Genomic DNA, 25,904 nt, shown 5'->3' on the forward strand with positions numbered 1-25,904 from the left:
CTAAGACCCTGAGAAAAGATAAAGTTTTCTTTCTTGGGATAAGCCATTTTTCGAATTTCCTCCTTACCTCTTCTCTGGCTCCAGTTACTTACAAACATACAAACTTAAAGACAAGAGTGGGGAACATCCTTAATGAATGTCTAATGCCTAAATGTCTCAATATCAAGCACAAGAAATGTGTCCAATTTCTGTATTCCATTCCAGTTTAATAAGCCCCTTGAGTTCTGGCATCTTGTATGATCCCTAAGTGTAGAATATATATGATCTTAAATTTGAAAAACAGCTAGCCTACACTTTGGAGGATTTTGTATTTCCTTTTTACCAAATATAAAAGATTTGCTTTGTAATCCAATATGAAATATTCCATGTGTTGATGTAAGCAAGGACCATATTTCACACCACACTTGCTGGACAGACAGAAACACAAATACCCAGAGGATCCATCTGCTCAATACCACTGCAATCCTTTACCAGCTTCCCTTTCATGAGGAGGAATGTTGTTCAATAGTTAAGTCCACCGCCTTCTCATTTTTTCAATTTATTTTCTTTTGCATTTCAGATGCAGAAATAGAATCATTTCAACAATCTTCATGTTATAGCATGACTTTGTTCCCAAAAAAAAACAGCGCTGAAAAAACAGGAAGCCAGGGTCATTTCCTTGTCATTTCATGTGATGTGAACTCAACCTTCCTGCCATTGTTAGAATGTTGTTCCTTCCCAGGATCATTTCACTCAGTATTATTCCAGGCTGGGGATCCTTTTCCTTTTCCTCACTAAGACCCCTCTGCAAAAGGTAAACCTCAGTAAGGCATTTGGTAAAGTAGATCCGCAACCTACTACTTGATAAGGTAGAAAAATGTGGGTTAGACAGCATCACCACCAGATGGATTTGTAGCTGGCTGACCGGCTGTACTCAGCCCAAAAAGGGTTTTTTTTCTCCTTTTCCAGCTGCAATCTGAAAGGCTGAGAAGTTCAGGCACATCAAACTCTAGTTCAGTGGTTCTCAACCTGTGGGTCGGGACCCCATTTGGGGACGAACGACCATTTCACGGGAATCGCCAAACAACACAGTCCGCCATTTCCCCCCCCCCTTTCCTTAGCTGTGCTAAGGAATAGAGTCTAATTCTATTGGGTTTCAAAAGCTAATAGGAATTGTCCAAGCTGTCTCTGCCCTGCTGAGCCCGCCAAAAGTCCCATTCTGCAAACGGTGCTGCACCAGTTGAGTAGTCCTCGACTTACGACCGGTTGAGTAGTCCTCGACTTACGACCGGTTGGGGGTCGTGGCATTAAAAAGGTTGAGAACCACTGCTCTAGTTGATATCTCTGTTTGGGCTTCAAGCCAAGGTCACTCCTTCCAAGCAACGTGCAAAGCAAGGTCTTAGTGCTGTTCCTTTTGTCACCACTAGATGTCAGTAAATGTGTGTTTTTCAACCAGGACTTATTTCTCAAAGGTTCAATCCGGTATTTTTTTTTTTAAAAAAGGATAAAGTTTTCAAAATATTTTAAGTCTCCCAAATTTTTCAATGTTGCAACTTTAAATTATTTCCAAATTAGTTTTATAATCTATCTGCTTTCTCCCCCAAAATATTGAACCACCACTGTTCTTCTAGGGGGAGGGGCACCAGGGAACTCCCCCCCCTCCATCTTCTTGCTTCTGGGAACCTTGCTTTTTGGGATTCTTGTCTTCAGGGAATTTCTTTTAAATTGTAGAGCAGGAAAAATACTCACACCCAGTTCCAAAAGCATTGCTTAAATGCTAAATAGTGCTTTTTTTCCTGGCTGTTGGTAGCTTCTGACTGGCCGCTGGATTGCAGCCAATCTTTCAACCTGTTAGTTCAGAGAGCTTCCTTGGGTCGAACGGTTGGACCACATCTCACTGTGATCTACGAGGGTCCCCTCCATCTTTGTCGCCTCTCTGGGGTGACTTTAGGTCCCAGCAGGATACAATTTGTAGCCGACTCCACAATATTTATAGTCAATGGCTGAAGATACAAATGCACACTTAAACCAAATGTTGGACCTGGTTGTTATGGAGCAGCTGCTGGCCCTTCTGCCCCCACAGATGGAAAACTGGTTGCGGGAGTGTGAAGCAGAGACCAGCTCCCAGGCGGTGGCCCTGACGGAAGGTTTTCTCATGAGTCAAGCAGAGGAGCAGAAGGAGCAAGTCAAGTTGCAGGTGAGAGACCTTCACCTTGGAAGTTCAGAAGGGAATAAAGAATGTGTTTGAATTTTTCACCCTTCCCTTCCCTACTTCTCTGCTCTTCGTAATGTGTAGCGATGTTTCACTAGTTCTTGCAGGACATTGTTCCATTATCCATTATAGAAGATAGACTGGAGACAGCTGTTCCTTTCTTACATTCTAGGCTCATTGATTGATATTGTGGGATTGAAGTTGTTTTTAGAGAATAAGAATCCATGTTGTGTAATGTCTTATTCAAGTCTTTTCCTCTGCAGACTAGAGATCCTATGAGAATCAGGAATCCATCAAATCTCCCTCTGGAGCTGCTTTTCAGGAGGATCTCTCAGGATGCCACAAGTCAGGACATCTCAGATGGTAATCAAAAATCCACCTATTCCTAAGAAAGGTCTCAGCTCTCTTTCTCTATATCTTCCATTCTGTAGAATGCCTCCTGCTATTTTGTTTATTATTTATTGAAAAACTCTGTCTCCCTCACAGGGAAGAATAGAACGAATTTGACTCCTATCTATGGTGGTGCTGAAAGAGTGGTTGAAACTCAAACTCAAGTAAGAGATGATGATAAAAAATAAAATTTTCAGTGGTAGTGTTTGCTGAATAGTGATCCTTTTATTAATTCTTTGAAGTGGAATTGTGCAAGGCTACTCAATAATAACTGAAGGAATCACATTGGCACCTTACAGCTTCTAAAAAGCTTTGTTTTAACCAGTGATAACAAAATAATGGTACCAGGTTAAAAGATGAAGCAGACTGTTAAAATCAAATGGGGTGGGCAGATCAAGCCCCTACTGGGCACATCAAGGCCCTTTAAAGGAATTTCTAATACTCCAATTTGTGCCTGGAATTTGGGGCCAAACAGTCCACCTTTGGAAAGGATGAAATATGCTCTTCCCAAACAGCTTTCTCTTCTTCAGCCATTGGGTTGGGGTACAAGCAGTGGATTCCTTGTAATCTGAGGAGCAGCCAAAACAGGGCTTGTGTGTCTTTGTCTATTGATGACAGCCATATAAATCCCTGGGTGGCTCTCAAACAACTTTAATGAAGGTTTTGGGCATGAATAGGATTGTGTGTTCTGGAAACACCACAAGGCTTTTACTTAAATGGTAAAAACAACCTCTCCACCTGTATTTTTTTCTGCAAACACTGGGTGTATGGGAGTGAGTGATCGGTGGGGTTTCCAAGGCCCATTCCAGATTCAGCATTCTCTCCAGATCAGTGGTTCTCAACCTTCCTAATGCCGAGACCCTTTAATAAAATTCCTCATGTTGTGGTGACCCCCAACCCTCCATCCAGCTGGCCGGGGGGTATCAAAAACTTGACCCCCCCAAAAAAGAGGAAAAAATGGGAAAGTGTAGGTAGTCTGCGATTTACAACAATTCGCTTAGTGACTGAAGTTACAACAGCACTGAAAAAGCAAATTATGATCATTTTTCACACTTATGATTGTTGCAGCATCCCCAGGATCATGTGATTTACATTCGGATGCTTGACAACTGATTCATACTTATGACATTCACAGTGTCCCAGGGTCACATGATCAATGGCCAGCGGGCATAGCCAGCTGATCACTCAGGTTGCAGAGTGCCTGTGGGGGGGAATCTGTGGGTCTCTGGGATGGGACTGGGGTGGGTGCATGCCTTCCTTCCTTCCCTTCTCTCCCTTTGTCCCTTCTTTCCTTCCTTTCCTTCACTTCCTACTTAGTCTGTTCCTCTTTCCCTCCCTCTCTCCCATTGTCCCTTCCTTCCTTCCTTCCTTCCTTCCTTCCTTCCTTCCTTCTTTCCTTCCTTTCCTTCCCCTCCCTTAGTCTCTTCCTCCTTCCCTTCCTCTCTCCCATTGTCCCTTCCTTCCTTTCCTTCACCTCCTTCTTAGTCTCTTCCTCCTTCCCTCCCTCTCTCCCATTGTTCCTTCCTTCCTTCTTTCCTTCCTTTCCTTCATCTCCTTCTTAGTCTCTTCCTCCTTCCCTCCCTCTTTCCCATTGTCCCTTCCTTCCTTCCTTCACCTCCTTCTTAGTCTCTTCCTCCTTCCCTCTCTCTCCCATTGTCCCTTCCTTCCTTCTTTCCTTCCTTTCCTTCACCTCCTTCTTAGTCTCTTCCTCCTTCCCTCCCTCTTTCCCATTGTCCCTTCCTTCCTTCCTTTCTTCCTGTCCTTCACCTCCTTCTTAGTCTCTTCCTCCTTCCCTCCCTCTCTCCCCTTCTCTCCCTTCTTTCCTTCCTTCTTTCCTTCCCTCTTTGTCCCTTCCTTCCTTCCCTCCCTTCCATTGTTCCTTCCCTCTCTCATTGTCCCTTACTTCCCTCCCTCTTCATCCCTTCCTTCCTCCCCCCCTCCGTGCCCAGGAAGGGACAAGGGGAGGGGGATAGGCTGCCAGCGTCGCTGGGAGCTTTGCTGCCGGCAAACCTGCCTGTGCACAGGCAGAGACAGAGAGCTCCGCCCAGCTCACTTGCTCAGCTTCGCCAGAAGACATGCCGCTTGCTAAGTTAGCAGAAGTTCCAGGATCAGCGCTGGGCTACAGCTGATTCACACTTCTGCTAAATTAGCAAGCGGCATGTTTTCTAGCAAAGTTCGAGCAAGTTTGCTGGGCAGCAGCCAAGGAGAGCAGCTACAGCTGCAGAAGCGCGGATCAGCTGTAGAGGCTCGCCCCGAGCCTGGACAAGAGGGAAGGAAGGAAGGAAGGAAGGAAGGAAGGAAGGAAGGAAGGAAGGAAGGAAGGAAGGAAGGAAGGGACAAGGGGAGAGAGGGAGGGAAGGAGGGACAAAGAGGGAGGCGAAAGGAAGGAAGGGACAATGGGAGAAGGAGGGAAGGAAGAAGAGACGAAGAGGGAGGAAAAAAAAGGAAGTTCCAGCCAGCAGAGGCTTGGTAGCCTGGCTGCTGAGGAATAGAAGAGCGCAAAGCCAAGGAGAAGAAGGTAGCGGTTTCCTCCCAAAGGGGCTCCTTTTCTCCAGCCCTTCCCTGGGTTTGTGGGGAATTTCTTGTCACCAACGCTGACAGGTGCTCCTTTGAGCCCGCTGCGAGCTTTCTCACCCCTTTGCTTCCCCCGCCCCTCCGCTTTCGTGAGGATTGTGGCACCCTTGGGAAGCTGATCGTGCTTTGAAGCTTAGGAGAGGAGGAGTCCCTTCCTCCTTCCCTCCATCTCTCCCTGTCCAGTCCCGACGGGCTCGACATGAACGGGCGGAGGAGGAGTCGAGGACGGGTGGGGTGGCAAAGGAGACCAGCGGCTGTCGCCAGACCTCCCAGCTGACAAGTGCAAGTTCGGGGGTCGCCAGCTGATGGGCGCAGGAGTTGGCTGCTGCGGCAGCCTCCCTTCACTGACCTGCGTGCATGAGAAGTAGTCAATCCGGTTGGGGAGGGCGGGGCCTTGCTCTGCGCCTGCGCTCTTCATGCGCCCCCTGCAGGGCACATTTGGTAGAGTTCATGCAAACTGCCACCAAGCAGCATATTTTCCACAAACAAGTGAGGTGGAGCAGGAGGGGGAGGGAGAGAAGGCGGTTGACAAGCCCTGCCTAAGACCATCGGAAATATGTGTTTTCCGATAGTCTTAAACGACTCCTGTGAAAGGCTTGTGCGACCCCCAAAAGGGTCGCTACCCAAAGGTTGAGAACTGCTGCTCCAGATGCTGAAAGTCTTGCTGATGGATGTGGACAGAGAGTCAGACAGAAAGATCCAGATGAAAAGTGCAATTTTTTTCACTAAATGGCCTCAAAATGTATATCTTTGTTTAGAATAGTGGTTCTCAACCTTTTTAATGCCGCGACCTCCAACCGGTCGTAAATCGAGGACTACTCAACCGGTCGTAAATCGAGGACTACTCAACTGGTGCAGCACCATTTGCAGACTGGGACTTTTGGCGGGCTCAGCAGGGCAGAGACAGCCTGGACAATTCCTATTAGCTTTGGAAAGCCAATAGAATTAGACTCTATTCAAGAGAGTCTATTCTATTGGCTTTCAAAAGCTAATAGAATAAAAGGGAGTAGCACAGCTAAGGAAAAAGGGAAAAAAATGGCGGACTGCGTTGTTTGGCAACCTCCGTGAAATGGTCATTTGACCCCAAATGGGGTCCCGACCCACAGGTTGAGAACCGCTGGTTTAGAATCACATAAAAAATACTTCAGGTCTTTAAAATGCTCTCAGTTTTTGTTCTGTTTTCTTGTCATTCAGAATGGCCTTGTGTCCTTTAAGGAGGTGGCTGTGTATTTCTCCAAAGAGGAGTGGTCTCAGCTGGATGCCGACCAAAAAGCGCTGCATTGGGAAGTCATGCTGGAAAATCATAGGAACGTGGCATCTTTGGGTAAGAGCCCTTCCAGCTTTTTGTGTATAATAGTCTCATTACGGTTATCATACTCAGAGACAATCTTCAATGACTGTTGCTTAGTGCCAGCATAAAGTCTTCTGATTACAGTTGGATATTAATCTTTAAAGTTTTCATTATCACTGAATGTCTTTGAATTCAAACTTTTCTAGCTTTTTTACAAGTCCACCAGAGCACGACAAAATGATCCTTTATCTTGTCGACATTTCTGATATTAGTCTGAGGTACATTTATACACTTCTGAATATTTTTCTGTTCATATTCCTCAGCCTGATTAAAGGTTTTAACAATTACGTATCTTTTGTACACAACGGAGATTCAAATTCTGCTTTATGTTGTTGAACACTATAGTTCTATTCATCTACCTGGAACCTTTCTGACAATATGAAAACAGCTGAAGTTATATCCTTTCGCCATTCTTGACTTAATTTGGTATTCCCGCAGCTCAAATTATAATGGCTTTTGACATGTTATCCATTGTCTTTTCCTGCTTCTATTTTCTGCTAAGAGTCATTAAGATGTTTTGGGACACAGCCTGATTTTATATCTGTTTCATATTCTCAATGTGGTATTTCTGACGTTACGGTTTTAAAATCTAAATTGAGCCAAAATTTATTCTACCACAAAGATCCTTGGCATGCAAACCTCTGTCATGCCCTTCTAGTTATAACATTCTCTTAATTCTGAGCAACTCCTGTTTCTTATCCAAACGACAGAACAGACTACAAAGTCCAATTTCAAATCGGGCAAACCAAACCTTCCCCTTTCCTTCAAATTTTGGAGAATTTGAAATTTAATCTATGATTTTGCCCTAGCCATACAAAGCTAGATTTATCTTCCAAAATTTTAATCAAGAAAATCCAGATCAAATTCTTGGAGGGCTTCTCTGAGAAGATTCAAGCAGTTTGTTTTTTCATTATATTCAAACTTCCTATGCTTTGCTCTTTTTCTCTAAAGTTATTTTTATTTTTATTTTCCTGTGAAGGTAATGGGGAAGAATATGAAGATTCCTGGGAACTACTCCAAATGATCACTCATGGGTATAATATGAAGAATGCCACAGATCTAATGGAAGAAGAAAGCCATGAGAGAAACCAGTCAAATAACTGCAATTGGGAAAATTCATTTTCTATTCACGCACCAACTAAAGCCTCTGTGGTCCAACAAAGGAAAATAAAAAAGAAATATATTGGAAAAGATATAAACGTACTCATAAATAAATTAAATGTAAATAAATACTATCAAACTCAAATCAAAGGAGAAGATTATATATGTAGAGACAGTGGAAAAAGTTACAAATGGACCTTGTCTCTTTCTCACAAAAAGGGGTCCCGTACATCTCAAAAAAGGACCCGCGCAGGCGAGAAACCCTATAAATGCATGGAGTGTGGAAAGAGCTTTATTTTTAGACGTTATCTAAAGTCACATAGAAGGATCCATACAGGAGAGAAGTCCTATGAATGCATGGAGTGTGGGAAGAGCTTTACTCAGAACAGTAGTCTTAATTCCCATAAAAGGATCCACACAGGTGAGAAGCCCTATAAATGCATGGAATGTGGGAAGAGCTTTACTCAGAACAGTGGTCTTAGTTCCCATAAAAGGATCCACACAGGTGAGAAGCCCTATAAATGCATGGAGTGTGGAAAGAGCTTCACTTTTAGTCATTCTCTTACTTTGCATTACCGGATCCATACAGGGGAAAAGCCATATAAATGCACTGAGTGTGGAAAGAGCTTCGCTTGTAGTCATTATCTTACTTCACATTACCGGATCCATACAGGGCAGAAGCCATATAAATGTATGGAGTGTGGAAAGAACTTTACTCACATAAAGACTCTTGCTTCCCATAAAAGGATCCACACAGGGGAGAAGCCCTATAAATGCATGGAGTGTGGAAAGAACTTTACTCACTTCAAAAGTCTTACTTGCCATAAAAGAATCCACATAAAGGAGAAGCTCTATAAATGCAAGGAGTGTGGAAAGAGCTTCACTTGTAGTAATTCTCTTACTTTGCATTACCGGAGCCATACAGCAGGGAAGTCATATAAATGCATGGAATGTGGAAAGACGTTCACTCAGAGCCACAGTCTTGCTTTCCATAAAATTATCCACACAGGGGAGAAGCCCTACAAATGTACGGAGTGTGGAAAGAGCTTCACTCTCAGTACTTCTCTTATTTCACATTACTGGCTTCATACAGCGGAGAAGCCCTATAAATGCATGGAGTGTGGAAAGAGCTTCGCTCACAGTAAGTCTCTTACTTCCCATTACTGGATCCATACAGGGGAGAAGCCCTATAAGTGCACAGAGTGTGAAAAGAGCTTCTGTTACAATTCTTCTCTTACTGTTCATAAACGAATCCACACAGGAGAGAAGCCCTATAAATGCATGGAGTGTGGAAAGAGCTTCGTTCACAATAATTCTCTTACTTCCCATTACTGGATGCATACAGGAGAGAAGCCCTATAAGTGCACAGAGTGTGGAAAGAGCTTCTATCACAATTCTTCTCTTATTGTTCATAAAAGGATCCACACAGGAGAGAAGCCCTATAAATGCATTGATTGTGGAAAGAGCTTCCCTAAGAGCGGTGACCTTATTTTCCATAGAAATATCCACATAGGGGAGAAACCATATAAATGCATGGAGTGCGGAAAGAGCTTCATTAAGAACTGCCTACTTATTTACCATAACAGGATGCATACCGGGGAGAAGCCTTTTAAATGCCTGGAGTGTGGTAAGGCTTTTATTAGAAATAGTAATCTTAACATCCATAAAAGGATTCACACTGGGGAGAAGCCTTATAAATGTATAGAATGTGGAAAGAGTTTTTCTACGAAGAGTTATCTTAACACCCATAAAAAGATCCACACAGGGGAGAAGCCGTATAAATGTATGGTGTGTGGAAAAGGTTTTAGTATAAACAGTTATCTTAACTCCCATAAAAGGACTCACACAGTGTAGAAGCCCTATAAATTTGTGAAATATGGAAAAGGCTTCAAGAGGACCAATGGCCGAATGTTCCATAAACATATACATTTGGATGAGACTCTGTTTAACTGTTAGGTTTAGTTGTTGAAAATATATATGTTTCCTAATTATATTTACTGAGTTAAAGGGTTTTTTTGAGTCTGATCTTCACAACTTGAAGCCCAAGAGAGATGAATTCACTAATGGAAACCAAATGCTTGGCATTTGATGTTTTAATTATGAACAGTATAGCTACTGTCATTTGAAGGCCACCAATGCCGTTTCACATAAAAAAGAAAACATCTTTTTTTCTTTGCGTTTATCCCATTTCCAATTGGATCATAATAAAGAAAGCCCAAATCCCCAATACAAGTTCTATAAAAATTAATTTTTGAGAGCAAGTATAGGGCTTAGCTAGCAAAATGTCATTCCAGGCATAGCATGGGAAATGCATAAATCAGGAAAGATTTCAGATAGCTATTTTTGCTTTCTTTGAATTTCCCTAGCAACTGCCAAAACTAAGGGGAAGACTTTTCACAGGGGAAGAGTGCTAGAGATGTGAAAGAATATTGTGAGAATTTGAGGAGCAAGGACATTAACAGGAACCAGAGGTGCCAAACTGAGCCATCTGCCTGCCCTCAAGGACACTAGCCCTGCGAAAGGAATTTATAGCTGCTCCTGATGCACCAGGTTCCCAAAACATCGGACCAGGATTGGATTGGACTGTTCTGGCCAAGGGAAGGGATTTAAACATTTGGGATTGCTTTCAATATAGAGTTTTCACGCAATTTTTCTTTAGAGCAGTGGTTCTCAACCTGTGGGTCGGGACCCCATTTGGGGTCGAATGACCATTTCACGGGGGTCGCCAACCAATGCAGTCCGCCATTTTTTCCCCTTTTCCTTAGCTGTGCTACTCCCTTTTATTCTATTGGCTTTTGAAAGCCAATAGAATAGACTCTCTTGAATAGAGTCTAATTCTATTGGCTTTCAAAAGCCATAGGAATTGTCCAGGCTGTCTCTGCCCTGCTGAGCCTGCCAAAAGTCCCATTCTGCAAACAGTGCTGCAGGTTGTCTGCAGCAAAAGCGAGCTGTCTGGAAGTTTCCACCACTCCCTGCTGAGCAACTACTAAAAATGTAAGTAAAAGAGGTTCAGGGGTGGGAGGCCGGCGGGCGCAGGGAGGGTTGCTGGTGCGCGTGGGGCCCGGCAGTGCCTTACCTCCCTTGGGCTGGGCCAGCTGGTGGCCCAGCCGGTGGTTGGCCTGCGCCGTCTCTGCCGCTTGCCAGCTACACCTCGGCCAGCGCATGGAACGGCACCACGCATGCGCGTTGCTCCCAGACAGGGAAAGTCCTTGACTTATGACCAGTTGGGGGGTTGCGGCATTAAAAAGGTTGAGAACCACTGCTTTAATGCTTGCCTCGCTCACACTGCACTCAGTAAAGGGTAAAAGTAAAAGGTAAAATTATCTTTTCTCTAACATCCATGGAATCAAGAGTCATTCTTTATTGGGGAGTACACTGGCCAGTCCGACAAAAGAGTTGCAGAAATTATAGCTATATATGAATTACCAAAATAAGTGTGATGCTATAGAACAGAGGTTCCCAACCATTTGGGCACCAGAGACTGGTTCCTTGGAGAGAGGTTTTTCCATGGAGCGGAAGGGGCATGGTTTTGTGTGCTGCTGCATCCTGCGGGTGGGGCTTTGGCTTGTTTGTGCGGACCGGTTGCTAGGATGCTGTGGCCTAGTACTGGTCAGTAGACCAGGGGTTGGGGCTTCCGGTTCTGGATCGCAGCACTAGCAAACGTGGGGGGAGAGTTCTCTCTCCGGTTTCCCTTCATTGGGTGACTCTGAAAAAGGTTGTAAGTTGCTCTGGAGGGGCCTCGACCATGAGGAAGACCCTTGACAGATTGCGGAAGGGCGGTAGCCCTTCCGTTTGATCCGAGGCAGCTCCTTTGTACCGATGGAGAAAAGATTGGCCATGTTGATTAAGCCGAACTAAGCCGAACCAGCCGAAAGCCAAAATCACCATCAAGCACAACAAAAACACCGCAGAGGAATTGGGTGAGACCTCACCTTACCTTTCTTGTATCCCAACTGTCTTCCTGTAAGCCTTCTGAAATTTCTTCCCCGCTTTTAACATAGCAGTGTCTGCCTACCTTGGGAAAATACAGCTTTGAAAAGAAAAGAAAAGAAAACAACTAATCTAAACAACTAAATAACTGGACTTGTACTTTTTGGATATTTGGGGTCCAAAAAGTTCCTATTGTTACAGGGACCTATTACCTTACCTATTTGTTAAATTGGGAAAAAAAATGTAAACAGGATAAAAGCCTAACTTGTGTCTGGAAAAAGATTTTATATGCTATCGGGAACATCTTGTGGTGAAGCTTGGTAGAGCAAATGAATTTCTTTGAGGCTTGCTTACTCCCTAGATTTGTCCTTCGTACTATCTAAAAAAGATAAGAATTTGAAACAGCTGGGTGGTGAAAACAACTTCTAGGGATAGTGGAAGTGGACATCTGCTGACTTTTATTAAACATAGCCTCCACTAAAGGACTATCTTCAATCACCACAGAAATGGAGGAATTCTACCCACAACTTAACTACAAACTCATACTTGAAAAAATCCTTGAAGCCACTGAGCTAATGAATTCCAGAGTGAAAGATAAAGATGTCACCTTAAAATTACAAATTGAAGCCCAGATTTCAACTGATGAACTTACAATCCAAACAAATTAATATCAAAGAGGATTCTACACAACAAGTACAATTTACAGTGAAATCTTGATTTCAATTAAAGAATCTGCAACTCAAAAAACAACAGAAATTGAAGAAAGCAACACTAAGATGGAGGGTGCTAAAGAGCAACAAACACAACATATTGAGAACCTAGATAATCTAGACAAGCAACAACTACAACACCGGACATGACCTCTAATTTTAGCCAGATGAAACTGGAAGAAGAAGACCAGACTGAACTGACAATAAATATTTTAAATCAATTATGGAGATTTGAATTATTAGGGCAACAATCTAATGATCAAAAAGAGGCCAGTTCCTTTAAAAAATTGATAACTGGATGCTCTCCCTTGATTCAAATAACATGTAAGAATGAAGGGAGATCCATCTGAGGATTTAAAGGCACTGGTATGGAAGCCTGCTTGGCACAAAAAGAAAACTAGAGTTAGATTTTAAAAATGGGATTTTCTTTCTCTTCCTTTTTTTCTCTTTTTTGTTGACTGATAATGGAAGAGCTTAAAATCTTACTTAATGGGCCAAGGAAATCTTTAAAGATATTGATTGATTTAATATTTAGGACTTAGACTTATAAGGGAAATGAAAATTAGCCATTATATTATAGTTTTGAATTGTAATACAGAAGTTGGTTTGTGACAATGAAAGATATTTTATTAGTAAATGATGAGGTACTAGGATAGAAATAGAATATACTTGTAGTAAAAATGTAATTAACTGAATAATATGTGTATTTTAGATATGATAACTATTTTGTAATGAAATAAGGAAAATTTGTGTTACCCGAAGTCTAAATATTATGGATATTAAAGGCTAAATTGGAACACTGTAATTGAAATTAGGTAAAACTTAAAAAACAGTACTTGGATATGTATAAGTAAAATTATATGGATAAATGTATTGATTGAGCTATAATTACAAATGTATTAACTTCAATGTGATATAATAATTAAGGGAAACAGAGAGGAGCTTTTAATCATGCAATCTGAGATATGTACAAAAGACTTTGTTACTGGACTATTGATTACCCAATCACCACGCTGCTTCCTAAGCATTTGGATGTAAAATTGAGAAATTAATAAAATTTGTTTGAAACAGACCAGGAGTTGGGGACCCCTGCTATAGAAGATACCATGAATAGAATGGTTTAAATAGCAATTGTTTTACAGTTAAGCTTTGTATTGCTGTCTGTAGAAGCTACATAATGAATTGCAAGATGTTGAAAGATGAAAGAAATGAGAATGCAAACTTCCTCTGGAATGTGAGGGTGTTCACTGTGAAAAATGAGACCTATGTCAACCAGTATGAATGCAGAAGCAGGAAAAATTTTTTGGTCAAAAGTCCTCATTTGTATTTGCCTAGTGTGGGAAAACAGACACTACCGGAAGAGAGGAAATATTTGTTGGCGTAATATTGGATCTAGACTGAAAAAGTTAATATATACCACTGAATTACTAATGGACCCAGACAATACGTTGCTTATTAAGTATTGGACAGTAAGCTAGAAAAATAATGAAATATTTATAAGAAAAAAAGTCCTGTCATTATGTGAGAGAATAATCAGATAGATATTAATTTGAGGGTGAAGAAATTTTCAGGATGAAGAGTTCCTCTTGCACAAAAAGGAGCCAAAATGAGATTTTGGAAGTATGTATAAATTTTCTTCTTCCCATACTATAGAAAAGTGTGCCATTCTAGTTTTAAATCATATCCTTCTAAGTATAATAATCTTTTATGTCTAAGGGTTATCCATTCTTGTAGCTGTGTTAAAGCACATGCTTGGTAGTATAAGACCTATCCGGCAAGCCAAACCCTCCATTTTCTTTAATCTAATTCTGGCTTTCTTCCTTTGCCAAATAAATTTCCAAATCAGTGTGTTTAAATCATCAAATAATCTGTTCCGTAAGATCTTCTTGTCTTCAGGTATATTCTGAAATCTTAAAGGATGGGATGCCTTTTCCATTTCCAATACCCTTCCAAGTTTTTATCTGACTGCACCAGTCTTTGATTTTCTTCCTTTATTTCCCCGGTCGTTTGATCAGTTTCCTCTGATATAATTCTTTCTCTTGTATAATTCTTTTAGTCTTTGTATGTAGCCTTTATAATCCAATAGATTCCAAAATATAGGTCCACCACCGAAAAAAAAAAATTATAATAGCTCTTCTGTCAAAAAATCCAAAAATTGTTAATCAACCGATGTTTGTAATCCAGAATGTCCAGCCATGCTAAGATCAATCCATAAGTCTCCTCCAAGCAGAAATAACCGAAAGACAAATTTTCATCTTTCTCTGAATCAGTGGTTCTCAACCTGTGGGTCGGGACCCCATTTGGGGTCGAACGACCATTTCACGGGGGTCGCCAAACGCAGTCCGCCATTTTTTCCCCCTTTTCCTTAGCTGTGCTACTCCCTTTTATTCTATTGGCTTTTGAAAGCCAATAGAATAGACTCTCTTGAATAGAGTCTAATTCTATTGGCTTTCAAAAGCCAATAGGAATTGTCCAGGCTTTCTCTGCCCTGCTGAGCCCGCCAAAAGTCCCATTCTGCAAACAGTGCTGCACCAGTTGAGTAGTCCTCGACTTACGACCGGTTGAGTAGTCCTCGACTTACGACCGGTTGGGGGTTGTGGCATTAAAAAGGTTGAGAACCACTGCTCTGAATAATTCTTGAAGTCAAAAGTCAAAGTTCAATTGATGTTTGTAATCCAAGAAGGTTAGCACCTTTCAAACAATCTATAGCTCCCATCATGCAGAAAACAACCCAGAATGTTTTTCTCTGTTTCCAGCTGCTCTCTGCAGAACTAAAAGCTTCCAAAAACATCAAAGAGGTTAGCTAGTTATCTATGTCTGGGCCTTATGCCAAGTTCACTCCTGGCACAACATGTTTAGTGCTATATCTCTGTGCCACCACTAGATGTCATTAGATGTCCATCTTCCAACACTTAAAGCGAAAATGTATTTCATAAACTTCACCCCAATATTCTGTGGAAGGGTGGGGCAGAAATCCCCTTCTCGCGTTTGGGGGCTTTCTTGCTTTTGGGGGATTTATTTTTTTCTATGGAATCAGGTTGCAAAGTAGTAGAAAAAGGACAAGTAGTCTCACCCAGTTCCAAACATTATGTTCACAATCTGCTCATTAGTGCTTTCTTTCTTTGCATTGGCCACATGAAGCCAGTAGCTTCGGACTAGCCCATAAATGCAGATAGTCTTTCCCCTGCCGGTTTGGAGGGCTTTCCTTGGATCAAATGGATCAACCACCATCTTTCCATGATCAAGGGTCCCTTCATTCTTTATCGCCTCTCTTGGGTGACTTTAGACCCCTTTAGGGCTTCCTGGCAGAGCAAAATCAGCTGTGAGAAGTGGAGCCCTGCTTTCCCTCGCCTGCATCACCACGATGCTAATCTTTTTGTATTTTCTTGAAGACATTTTGCCTCTCATCCAAGAAGCATCTTCTGTTCTGAAGAACCATCTTCAGAATTGAAGATATTTCTTGGATAAGAAGCAAAATGTCTCCAAGAACATAGTCCAGTTGCCTTTTGAAAAAGCACCTTTTGACCTCTTGACAAAACTACAGATGAGTGAAAAGACTTTTCATATGCAAACAGAAAGAAGACAGAGATAGAAATAGATCAAATAAGATAGAAGTAATTGCAAAGCTGGTAATAGGAAGAGTAAAATAAGCAAGGTGCCTTTAGGGTTAACTTTAACAGTAAGGAGTGGGAGTTTTAAGTGTGTCTAATAAAAGTTATTGCGGGGGGGGGGGAGAGACAAATGCTGTCTTTGCATCTGCTTACTGTATAATAAAAAAAGCCCTAATAATTGCTAATAGGCAATTTGGGTGAGCGATAAATTTCAGAGTTTCCGAGGCTCCTGCTTGGTTGAAGCTGTTTATTCAAATAGTACCCCTGGATGATTTTCTGTCAAAATGGAGAAAATGCATCAGTTCCAGTTTCCTGTTGGTTATTGACCAAATTTTTCATTAGAGAAATAGAAATCAGAGTGGCAGTCATACAAAATTAGAAAACCATTGTACTTTTCTTTTTATTTATGATCTAGATGCATCCTGGTTACCTTAAATTCTACTGCAATGGATGGAAACTAATCAAAGACAAAAGCAACCTAGAACTAAGGATAAATTTCCTGACAGTTAGAACAATCAGTGGAGCAACCTGCCTCCAGAAGTTGTGAATGCTCCAATACTGGAAGTTTTTAAGAAGAGACTGGACAACCATTTGTCTGAAGTGGTATAGGGTTTCTTGCCTGAGCAGGGGATTGGACTAGAAGACCCTTCCAATTCTATTATTGTTATTATTGTTACTTTCATGATCCAGATGGTAACAGCTAGGCAGCCTCTAGACAGGCATGTCAAACTCACGACGTCCTGTGACATTGTGCAACGTATTGCAACTTTTTCCCCATTGCAGGCAATGGGATGGCCGCGGTTTCGTCATGATGCATCTGGCCCGTGGGCCGGCAGTTTGACATGGCTGCTCTAGACCAGTGGTGGCGAACCTATGGCACATGCGCCAGAAGCGGCACTCAGAGCCCTCTCTGTGGGCACACCTGCCGCCGCCAGCTCCCGCAGGTCCATTAGGCCACCGCTGGTGCCAGGAGCGGCAGCCCCACACAGCACAAAGGAGATAAAGCAGATGGCTAGCAAGCTCAAGTAGAGGTGGTAGAGCACGCCCCCATATGCTCGCTGGCCTCGCCTTGCCCCGCAGCAATGGCACCCCTGCCCTACCCCCTGCCTCAACCCAAAGGATGAGCCTCTTGCCCAGCGCCCCACCTACCTCTGGATTTCCCCCAATCCTGCCCAGCCCCCACAGGCATCTTGCCACAAGCAACATCTATGTGGCCACGTCCACCCTGGCCATGCCCACTCAGTCTGCCATCACCACTACAGCCACTCCCACCCAGTGGGCCATGCCCTCCCCAAGGGCATCAGAATACTGATACGGCCCTGGCACTTTACAATAAATAAGTGGATTTTGGGTTGCGGTTTGGGCACTCGGTCTCTAAAAGGTTTGCCATCACTGCTCTAGATAGTTCTTTATTTCTCTGGGGAATGGTTCAACAAATGGCCCTCCAGCGGCCAGTATGGCTCCACCCTCAGCCCCAACAACAGCCCATAGATTACCGGGTAAGTCCACAAGGCAAATGTCCAGGCATAAGACAAGGTCAGTTTTGAAGGCAAAGTCCTCAGGACTGGGGCAAGACAAACAGCAGGCCATAAAACAAGGTGGGTCTAATGTTACGGCTTCCCTACATGTGTCCCATCTGACTCCTCTTCAGGCTGGAGTTCGCAACAACCGCAAGACACAAATTGTGTTTCCCAGAGAGGCTCCTGGTCCTCATCTTCTGACTGCATTTCTGAGAGGATTTGGGCCCCTTTGAGGCCTCCTCCAATCTCTGCAGAGCCTTCATGGTGGCTGCTCTTGAGGGAAGCGGGTTCAAATCCTCCTGGAGGTTTTTCTCCATCTCCACAGACGGTTCCTGGACAGGAAGATACAGAAGCTGCTGTCTCTGGAGACACCGATGCCTTTCTCGGGCAAGGAACGTTTCCTCCTACTCCCATGCCCATCATCCCTGCCGTCCCACCACCTACGCTCCTCTTTCCCGCCCTTTCGGGCATTCCTAGCACTTCGCGCAGAGTCCACCAGGAGGCATGCTCAGCTTGCAGGAGGGAACTGAGCATGCCCGGGGCTTTTCCACTACCACAACTCACATGTTGACTTTGGCTTTCCATGGAAGAGGATTGAAGCGTGTCTGCCCTATGTGCTTCCTCTCCCCCTCTATGAGCCAGGGTCGGGAGGCGCAGATGCTGCCGCGAAGCCTTGCAAGACGTGATCCCGACGAGACTCCCGAGTTCAGTGGGTGGCGTCTCTTCCCGTGCAAAGGGATCCCACGCTGGAGGCGAGCGTGGAGACGGGCCAAGTTTTTCCACGAGGTGGGAGTCCGGGGTCACATGTTGCCCTGCCGGTCTTTCCCCTGCTTTGACCGGGCGGAGGGGGGAGCAAAGGAGAGAAATGGGGGTCGCCAGAAGGGAGCAGCTGTTTCCCCCCATTTCCTGGGGGAACCTGGCATGGGGGGGAGGGGGAAGCTGGTCCGAAGTCCCCCTGCCGGCTCTGGGTGCAAGACCGGGGCCCCGGGTGGGAGGACCGGGACTGGGGTGCTGCTTCCCTTGCCTCTCCCCACGACCTACAAGGGGCTCTGCCGGGAGACAAAGAAGGGAGAGAATGCGGAGACGCATCATTCGCACCCGATGTCCGGTTGGGCTGCTGTTTCCCAAACCTCTTTCAAGCCTGGGAGTTGAAGTCCATATTTATCTTCATTTGTCCATCTTTGGAAAAGCGTGGATTAGGCTAAGACGTGAGGAACGTGTTTGTCGGAGTTGCATGAATCAGAAGCTCATCTTAGGCTCTCAATGGTTCATTCATTCGGGTGTTTCCTCTGTGTATCGGATGGTGGCTTGTTAATTCAGGCTTCTGAAGTTCTCAAAGGGGGTTGGGCCAGATTGATTAATGGGGTTCTGAGGTCGAAAGTATTACTATAAGTTCAAATGTTGATTCATATTCTCATGAAATCGATTGATATGCTGTAGATCTCATCTCAATTGCAGTTTTGTGACTTGAGACATTTATTGTTTATAGGATTGTTCATAACCCTAACTCTCTTTTGAAATCATTAGAATAAATAACTAGGAAACAGAAACCCAGAACATATTTTAAATGTGTTTTGAGTTTTTGATAGAAGTTGATCAAGAAGGATTCCTCTGAATATGCTCCAGCTGCACAGAAGTTAAAGTACCTAAGAGGATTCCCCACTTTCTTCCCTGACTTTAGTGGTTTTTAAGATCGGGATGATTTTTCGCTGGTTAAATTAGACACCCTGTTTTCCTGGTACTTTCTTTGGTTTTCCATTTTGGATATGTAAACTGCAAATCTTTAGTGTTTAAATAAACTAGGATCAGATCCTCCACGCTTAAGAGGGTGGGGGAACTTCACTTTACCGCAGGGGTCTTCAAACTTGATTCTTTTATGACTTGTGGACTTCAACTCCCAGAATTCCCCAGCCAGCATGCCTGCTGAGGAATTATGGGAGTTGAAGTCCACAAGTCATAAAAAGGCACAGTTTGAAAACCCCTGCCTTAAAGTAAGGTTCTTTCAAGCCTGTGTTTCATGCAAACTTTGCCTGTCCTGTTGGTTAACCAGTTTGGAGTCAGGGCAAATTGTGTGAAGCAGCCTTTGTGTTGTAGTGTGACTTTGTTCTCAAAAAGGAAGTGCTAAAAAATAAAAAGTGAGCATCCTAAACCAGCATCATTTCCTTGGCATTTCATGTGAACACAACCTTTATGCCATCGTTTGAAAGTTGTTCCTTCTCAGAATCATTGCCCTCAGTATTATTCCATGTTAGGGTCTCTTTCCTTTTCCTCATTAAGACCCCTGACAAAAGATAAACCTTTCTCTCTTGGGATGAGCCATTTTTGGAACTTCCTCCTTCTCTCTTCTCTATGGCTCCAGTTATTTACAACCATACAAAGTTAAAAACAAGAGTGTGGAACATCCTTAATGAATGTCTAATGCCTAAATGCCTCAATATGAAGCACGGGAAACGTGTAAAAATTCTGTATTCCATTCCAGTTTATTAAGCTCCTTGAATTCTGGCATCTTGTATGATCCTTAAGTGTAGGGTATATATGATCTTAAATTTAAAAAACAGCTAGCCTACACTTTGGGAAAAAGGAAATAGAAAATCCTCCAAATATAAAACATTTCTTTTATAATCCAATATAAAATATTCCATGTGTTGATGTAAGCTAGGACCATATTTTGCACCACGCTTGATAGAGAGACAGAAACACAAATACCCAGAGGATCCATCTGCTCAATACCACTGCAATCCTTTACCAGCTTTGCTTTCATGAGGATGAATGTTGTTCAGTGGTTAAGTCCACCACCTTCTCATTTTTTCAATTTATTTTCTTTTCCATCCCAGATGCAGAAACTAGAATCATCTCAACAATCTTCTAATAACAAAAAGTTAACCCTTGGATGAAGAGGCCTGAATAGCCTTTGGTCAGTTCTGCAGTTACCCGAATAGTCCTATGAATTGAAAGGTGTTTGGAGATGCACAAGATTCCTCCGACCTATCTGGAATTTCTTTGCAGGACAGACAAAGAATGCAGAAACAACCCTTAGCAAGTGAGGGAACTGGAAAAGACCCCTCTGCTGTTGAGCCTGGCAGCTGTGGGAAGATCTGGGCAAGAACTGAAGATGCTGGAGAAGAAAACCATCATCCGTTCAGAAATTCAGCCTGGAACTTCAGAAACATCCAATACCAGAAGACTGAAGGTCCCCGAGGACTTTGCAGCCGACTCCACAACTTTTATAGGCAGTGGCTGAGCTTAGAAAAGCACACTAAAACCCAAATGTTGGACCTGGTTGTTCTGCAGCAGCTGCTGGCCCTTCTGCCCCCCCAGATGGCAAACTGGTTGCAGGAGTGTGGAGCAGAGACCAGCTCTCAAGTGGTGGCCCTGGCGGAAGGCTTCCTCCTGAGTCAGGCAGAGGAGCAGAAGGAGCAAGTCGAATTGCAGGTGAAAGACCTTCATGTTTGAAGTCCAGAAGAATGTGTTTGAATTTTTCACCCCTCGCTTCCCTACTTCTCTGATCTTCATAATATGTGGATATGTTTTACTAGTTCTTGCAGGACATTGTTCCATTATCCATGCTAGAACATAGACTGGAGATAGCTGTTTCTTCCTTACATTCTAGGCTCATTGATTGATATTGGGACATTGTTGTTGTTTTTAGAGAACAAGAATCCACTTCATGTTGTGTAATGTCTTATTCAAGTCTTTCCCTCTGCAGAGCAGAGATCCTATGAGACTCATGAATCCATCAAACCCCCTCAGGAACTGTTTTTCAGGAGGATCTATCAGGAATCTGCAAGTCAGGACATCTCAGATGGTAATCAAAAATCCACCCATTCCCAAGAGAGGTCCCACCTGTCTTATCTTCTATATCTCCTGTTCTGTTGATTGCCTCCTGCCATTTTATTAATTATCCATTTAAAATTTCTCCCTCACAGGGAAGAATAGAACGAATTTGACTGCTTTTAATGGTGGTGCTGAAAGAGTGGTTAAAACTCCAAGTCAAGTAAGAAAGGTATAATAAAACAAAATTTTCTCAATGTTAGTTTTTTTCTGAATAGTAATTCTATTATTCTTTGGCACAGAATTGTGCAATAATGGAAAGAATCACATTGGCACCTTACACCTTCCAAAACACCTTGTTCATAGCCAGCGATAAGAAAAATAATGGCACCAGGTTAAAAGATGAAGCAGACTGTTAAAATCCAAAGAGGGTGGGCAGATCAATGTCCTCCAGCCTTTAAAGGAATTTCTAATACTGCAATTTGTGCCTGGAATCCAGCTTTGGAAAGGATGAGAAATACTCTTCCCAAGCAGCTTTCTCTTCTTCAGCCATTGGGTTGGGGTACAAGCAGTGGATTCCTTGTGATCTGAGGAGCAGCAGAAACAGGGTTTGTGTCCATTTGTCTCTTGATAACAGCCATGTAAATCCCTGGGTACCTCTCAAACAACTTTAATGAAGGTTTTGAGCATGGATAAGATTATTTGTTCTGGAGACACCACAAGCCTTTTATTTAAGTAGTAAAAAGAACCCCTCCACCTGTATTTTCTTCTGCAACCACTGGGTGTATGGGAGTGAGTGATGGGTGGGGGTTCCAAGGCCCATACCAGTTGATTCTCTCCAGATGCTGAAAGTCTTGCTGATGGATGGGGATAGATAGACAGACCCTGATGAAAAGTGAAATTAGTTTTACTGATTTGCCTGAAATATATATCTTTGCTTATAATTACTTAAACAATAGGAAAGATCTTGAAAATCTTTCTGATTTTTCTTCTGTTTTCTTCTCATTCAGGAGGGTCTTGTGTCCTTTAAGGAGGTGACTGTGTATTTCTCTGAAGAGGAGTGGTCTCAGCTAAATGCTGACCAAAAAGCACTGCATTGGGAAGTCATGCTAGAAAATCATAGGAACATGGCCTCTTTGGGTAAGAATATGCTACTCTCTAGTCAGAGTCTTCAGAAGACATTCTGTAATTAGATATATTAGCACTTTCTTTTTATTATTATTATACTTTTATTAAAGGAATTTTATCAGAATAAAAACAATACAAATTTTGAAGAGGAAATAAAGAAGATAGAGTAATGGGATTAGCGAATAAGAAAAAAGTATAAAATTGAAAAGAAAAGACAAAATAATGTTATAATTTGTGCCCTCTTTCTAAGGTTACACCGTTTCCTCCTTTACATCATTTATCTTTTCCAGTCTTCAACTAAAGTTTGATAAAAAGTTCATTTTTCTTTTTCTTTTTAGTAAAAAGTCCAGTGGTTTCCAATCACTAATATACTGTCCTTTCCTTAATCAGAGTCAATTTAATTACCATTGAGAATTCTATCATCTTCCCCAACCATTCCACTATTCTAATTATGTAGAGCCCTTCCAGCTTTTTGTGTATAATAGTATTATTATGGGTATCATACTCAGAAAAAATCTTCAATGACTGTTGATTAGTGCCGAGATAAAGTGTTCCGATTTCAGCTGGATATTAATCTTTAAAGTTCTCTGTATCACTGAATATCGTTGACCCCAAACTTTTCTAGCTTTTTTACAAGTCCACTAGAGCACGACAAAATGATCCTTTATCTTGTCCACATTGCCAATATAAGCTTGAGGTACATTTATACACTTCTGAATTTTTTTCTGTTCATTTTCACATTCCTCAGCCTGTTTAGAGGTTTTAGCAATTACAAATTCATCTTTTCTACACAAGTAAGTGTCAGAATCCAATTATATTTCATCTCTATTTATCAACTATAGAAAACCCCATTTCTGCCCTCTCTGGATTCTGTCATAGGATGAAGGGAAGGGGGTGAACAAAAGGGCTTTATGGCCCTCACTTCCTTCAGTACACTTCAAAGGGACTGGATGTGGATATCACCAACAGGACTAACCATAACAATGGGGGTATTACCTTTCATGTACTCCTCTCTGAAATCTCCCTCCAGCCGGAATAAGGAAAAGGGGGTGGGAGTGTAATGCCTGAGACTGTCGCTGGAAGAAGGGGGTGATTGGGTAGGGTGGGTCCTTACAGTAAGATTCAAATTCTGCTTTATGTTATTGGATATTATAGTTCCCTTTACCTGAAATTTTTCTGATAAGTTGAAAACTACTGACAATTACAGTGCATTCAGAAAGTATTCAAACATCCCTCACTTTTGCCAATTAAGTTTTGCTGCAGTCTGATTTACAGCTGTTGAAATTCATTTACTTTATCATTAATCTACCCATAATGACAAAGTGAAAACAGTATCAATTCAGTACTGAATTGATTAAAAAACAAAAATTAAAATATCACACATTGGCATAAGTATTCAGACCCTTCACTCGCTACTTTGTTGAAGCATTTTTGGCAGCAACTACAACCTCGACTCTTTTTGGGCATGACACGACAAGCATTATTTTATCTAACTAGAATCTTTTTGATAATATGAAAACTATATTTTTTTCCATTCTTGACTTAATTTGGTATTCCCACAGCTCAAGTTCTAATGGCTCTTGACATGTGATCCATTGTCTTTGCTTGCTGCTTTTCTTTCTGCTGAGAGCCATTAGGATGTTTTGGGGCACAGCCTGAGTTTATATAACATCAACAATAATAATAATAATACAGTGATATTTAATCTATGGTTTTTCCCTTGCTATACAAAGCTAGACTTACCCTTCCAAAATTTTAATCAAGAAAGTATGGATCAATTTCTTGAAGGGCTTCTCTGCATCTAAAAAGATTGAAGCATTATATTCAAATTCGTATGCTTTGCTGTTTTTCCCTAAAGTTATTTTCATTTTTTTTTCTTGTGAAGGTAATAATGGGGAGGAAAATGAAGATTCCAAGGAACTATTCCAAGTGATCACTCGTGGATACAATATGAAGAACCCTATAATTGTAGCTGAAATAGAAAGCCATGAGAGAAACCAGTCAAATAATTGCAATCAGGAAAGTTCATCTTCTGTTCATTTCCCGACTGAAGTTTCTGTGGCCCAACAAGGAATAATAAAAAACAAATATATTGGAAAACAGATAAAGGTATTAATAAACAAATTAGATGTAAATAAATAGTATCAATCCCAAACCAAAGGAGATTATATATGTAGAGAGAATGTACAAAATTACAAATGGACCTTGTCTGTTCCTCATAAAAATGGATCCTTTTAAACCATTCTTCCTCTATAGCAGAAATGAGAATGGGAACTTCCTCTGAAGTGTGTGATTAAAAAAAACACTAATAATCCAAAAATTATTCATGGGAAAGGGAGAGGAAAATCTCCTGAGAAATGCCTATGGAGATTCTCAGACATCCAGGTCATGGTTGTCCCAAAGATACTTTTCCTAAAGGCAATTGGATTTTGTGTTTTCTTGAAGATGTTTTGCTTCTTATCCAAGAAGCATCTTTTGTTCTGAAGAAGCATCAGAACTGAAGATGCTTCTTGGATAAGGAGAAAAATTTCTTCAAGAAAATAAAAAGCCCAGTTCCTTTGGAAAAAGTACTTTGCCAAATCTACAGAGGAGTGCAAAGGTTTTCATATATAGAAAAAATAAAAATATATAGATCAAGTAAAATAGACATAGTTGCAAAGCCATGGTAATAGGAAGAGTAAAATAAAGTGCAGTTACTATTACTTTACAAGTAAGGAGTGAGGATTTAAGTATGTCTAATAAAAGTTTGTCGGGGAAAAATGTTTTCTTTACATCTGCTTACTGTACAATAATAAAAGTCCTAAGAATTGCTAATAGGCAATTTTGGGGGGAAGGATCTGAGTGTGGGACAAAGTTCAGAGTTTCAGAGGCTCCTGCTGGGTTGAAGCAGTTTATTCAAATAGTACCCCTGGTGATTCTCTGTCAAACTGGAGGAAATGCACCAATACCAGTTTTCTGTCGGCTATTGTCCAAATTTTTCATTAGAGAAATAGAAATCAGAGTGGCAGTCATACAAAATTTAAAAACTATTGTACTTTTTTTTATTCATGCTCGTCTAGAGACATCCCAGTTACCTTAAATTCTATGGATGGAAACTAATCAAAGAGGAGCAATCTAGAATTAAGGAGAAATTTCCTGAAAGTACAATTAATCAGTGGAACAACCTGCCTCTAAAAGTTGTGAATGCTCTAACACTGGAAGTTTTTAAGACAACCGTTTCTCTGAATGTTTCTTACCTGAGCAGGGGTTGGACTAGAACACCTCCAATGTCCCTTCCAACTTTATTATTATAATAATAATTATTATTACTATTATTGTTATGACCCAGGTGGTAACGGTTAGGCAGGCCTCTAGACCAGGGTTACCAAACTGCTGGCCCACGGGCCAGATGCGTCATGCAGAATCGGAATACTCCATTGCCGGCAATGGCAAAACCATCCTGATACATTGCACGACATCATGTGACGTCGTGAGTTTGACATGCCTGCTCTCTACAGTTCTTTATTTCTCTTGGGAATGGTTCAACAAATGGCTCTACAGCAGCAGTAAGGCTCCACCCTCAGTCCCACGAACAACAGACTATAGATTACCCAGCAAGTCTACAAGGCAAAAGTCCAGGCATAAGAC

At 42.0% G+C, this 25,904-nt stretch overlaps 1 protein-coding gene across 5 annotated transcripts; it reads left to right on the plus strand.

Annotated features, from left to right (window-relative positions):
• Positions 1–1,245: 1,245 nt before the first annotated feature.
• Positions 1,246–24,575, plus strand: LOC120310172 (zinc finger protein 420-like). Of its 5 annotated transcripts, none has more exons than XR_005557287.1 (10): positions 1,246–2,176; positions 2,455–2,554; positions 2,678–2,745; positions 6,350–6,479; positions 7,486–9,234; positions 20,213–20,810; positions 21,085–21,183; positions 21,305–21,381; positions 22,160–22,289; positions 24,163–24,575. XR_005557287.1 is itself a non-coding variant. In XM_039348300.1 (6 exons), exons 1-6 carry the CDS (start codon positions 1,979–1,981, stop codon positions 10,027–10,029), a joined length of 2,301 nt encoding a protein of 766 aa, XP_039204234.1. In that variant the 5' UTR covers positions 1,246–1,978; the 3' UTR covers positions 10,030–10,373. The 5 variants fall into 5 exon arrangements, 2 of the variants coding, with proteins under 2 accessions (XP_039204234.1, XP_039204233.1); XR_005557288.1 differs by having other exon boundaries at positions 20,213–20,292; positions 20,385–21,183; XR_005557286.1 differs by having other exon boundaries at positions 20,213–21,183.
• Positions 24,576–25,904: the final 1,329 nt, after the last annotated feature.

The sequence above is a fragment of the Crotalus tigris genome, unplaced genomic scaffold (genome assembly GCF_016545835.1).
Source record: "Crotalus tigris isolate CLP2741 ecotype Arizona unplaced genomic scaffold, ASM1654583v1 scf7180000018127.1262416, whole genome shotgun sequence".
Taxonomy (NCBI): Eukaryota; Metazoa; Chordata; class Lepidosauria; order Squamata; family Viperidae; genus Crotalus; species Crotalus tigris.

What these genes read in the sequence shown, in the direction of transcription:
- LOC120310172 (XM_039348299.1), top strand. Translation starts at nt 1,979, where the DNA reads ATGGCTGAAGATACAAATGCACACTTAAACCAAATGTTGGACCTGGTT. An exon ending in AAGTCAGGACATCTCAGATG is followed by an intron (nt 2,555 to 2,677) that starts GTAATCAAAAAT and finishes TCTCCCTCACAG; the next exon opens with GGAAGAATAGAACGAATTTG. An exon ending in TGGTTGAAACTCAAACTCAA is followed by an intron (nt 2,746 to 6,349) that starts GTAAGAGATGAT and finishes CTTGTCATTCAG; the next exon opens with AATGGCCTTGTGTCCTTTAA.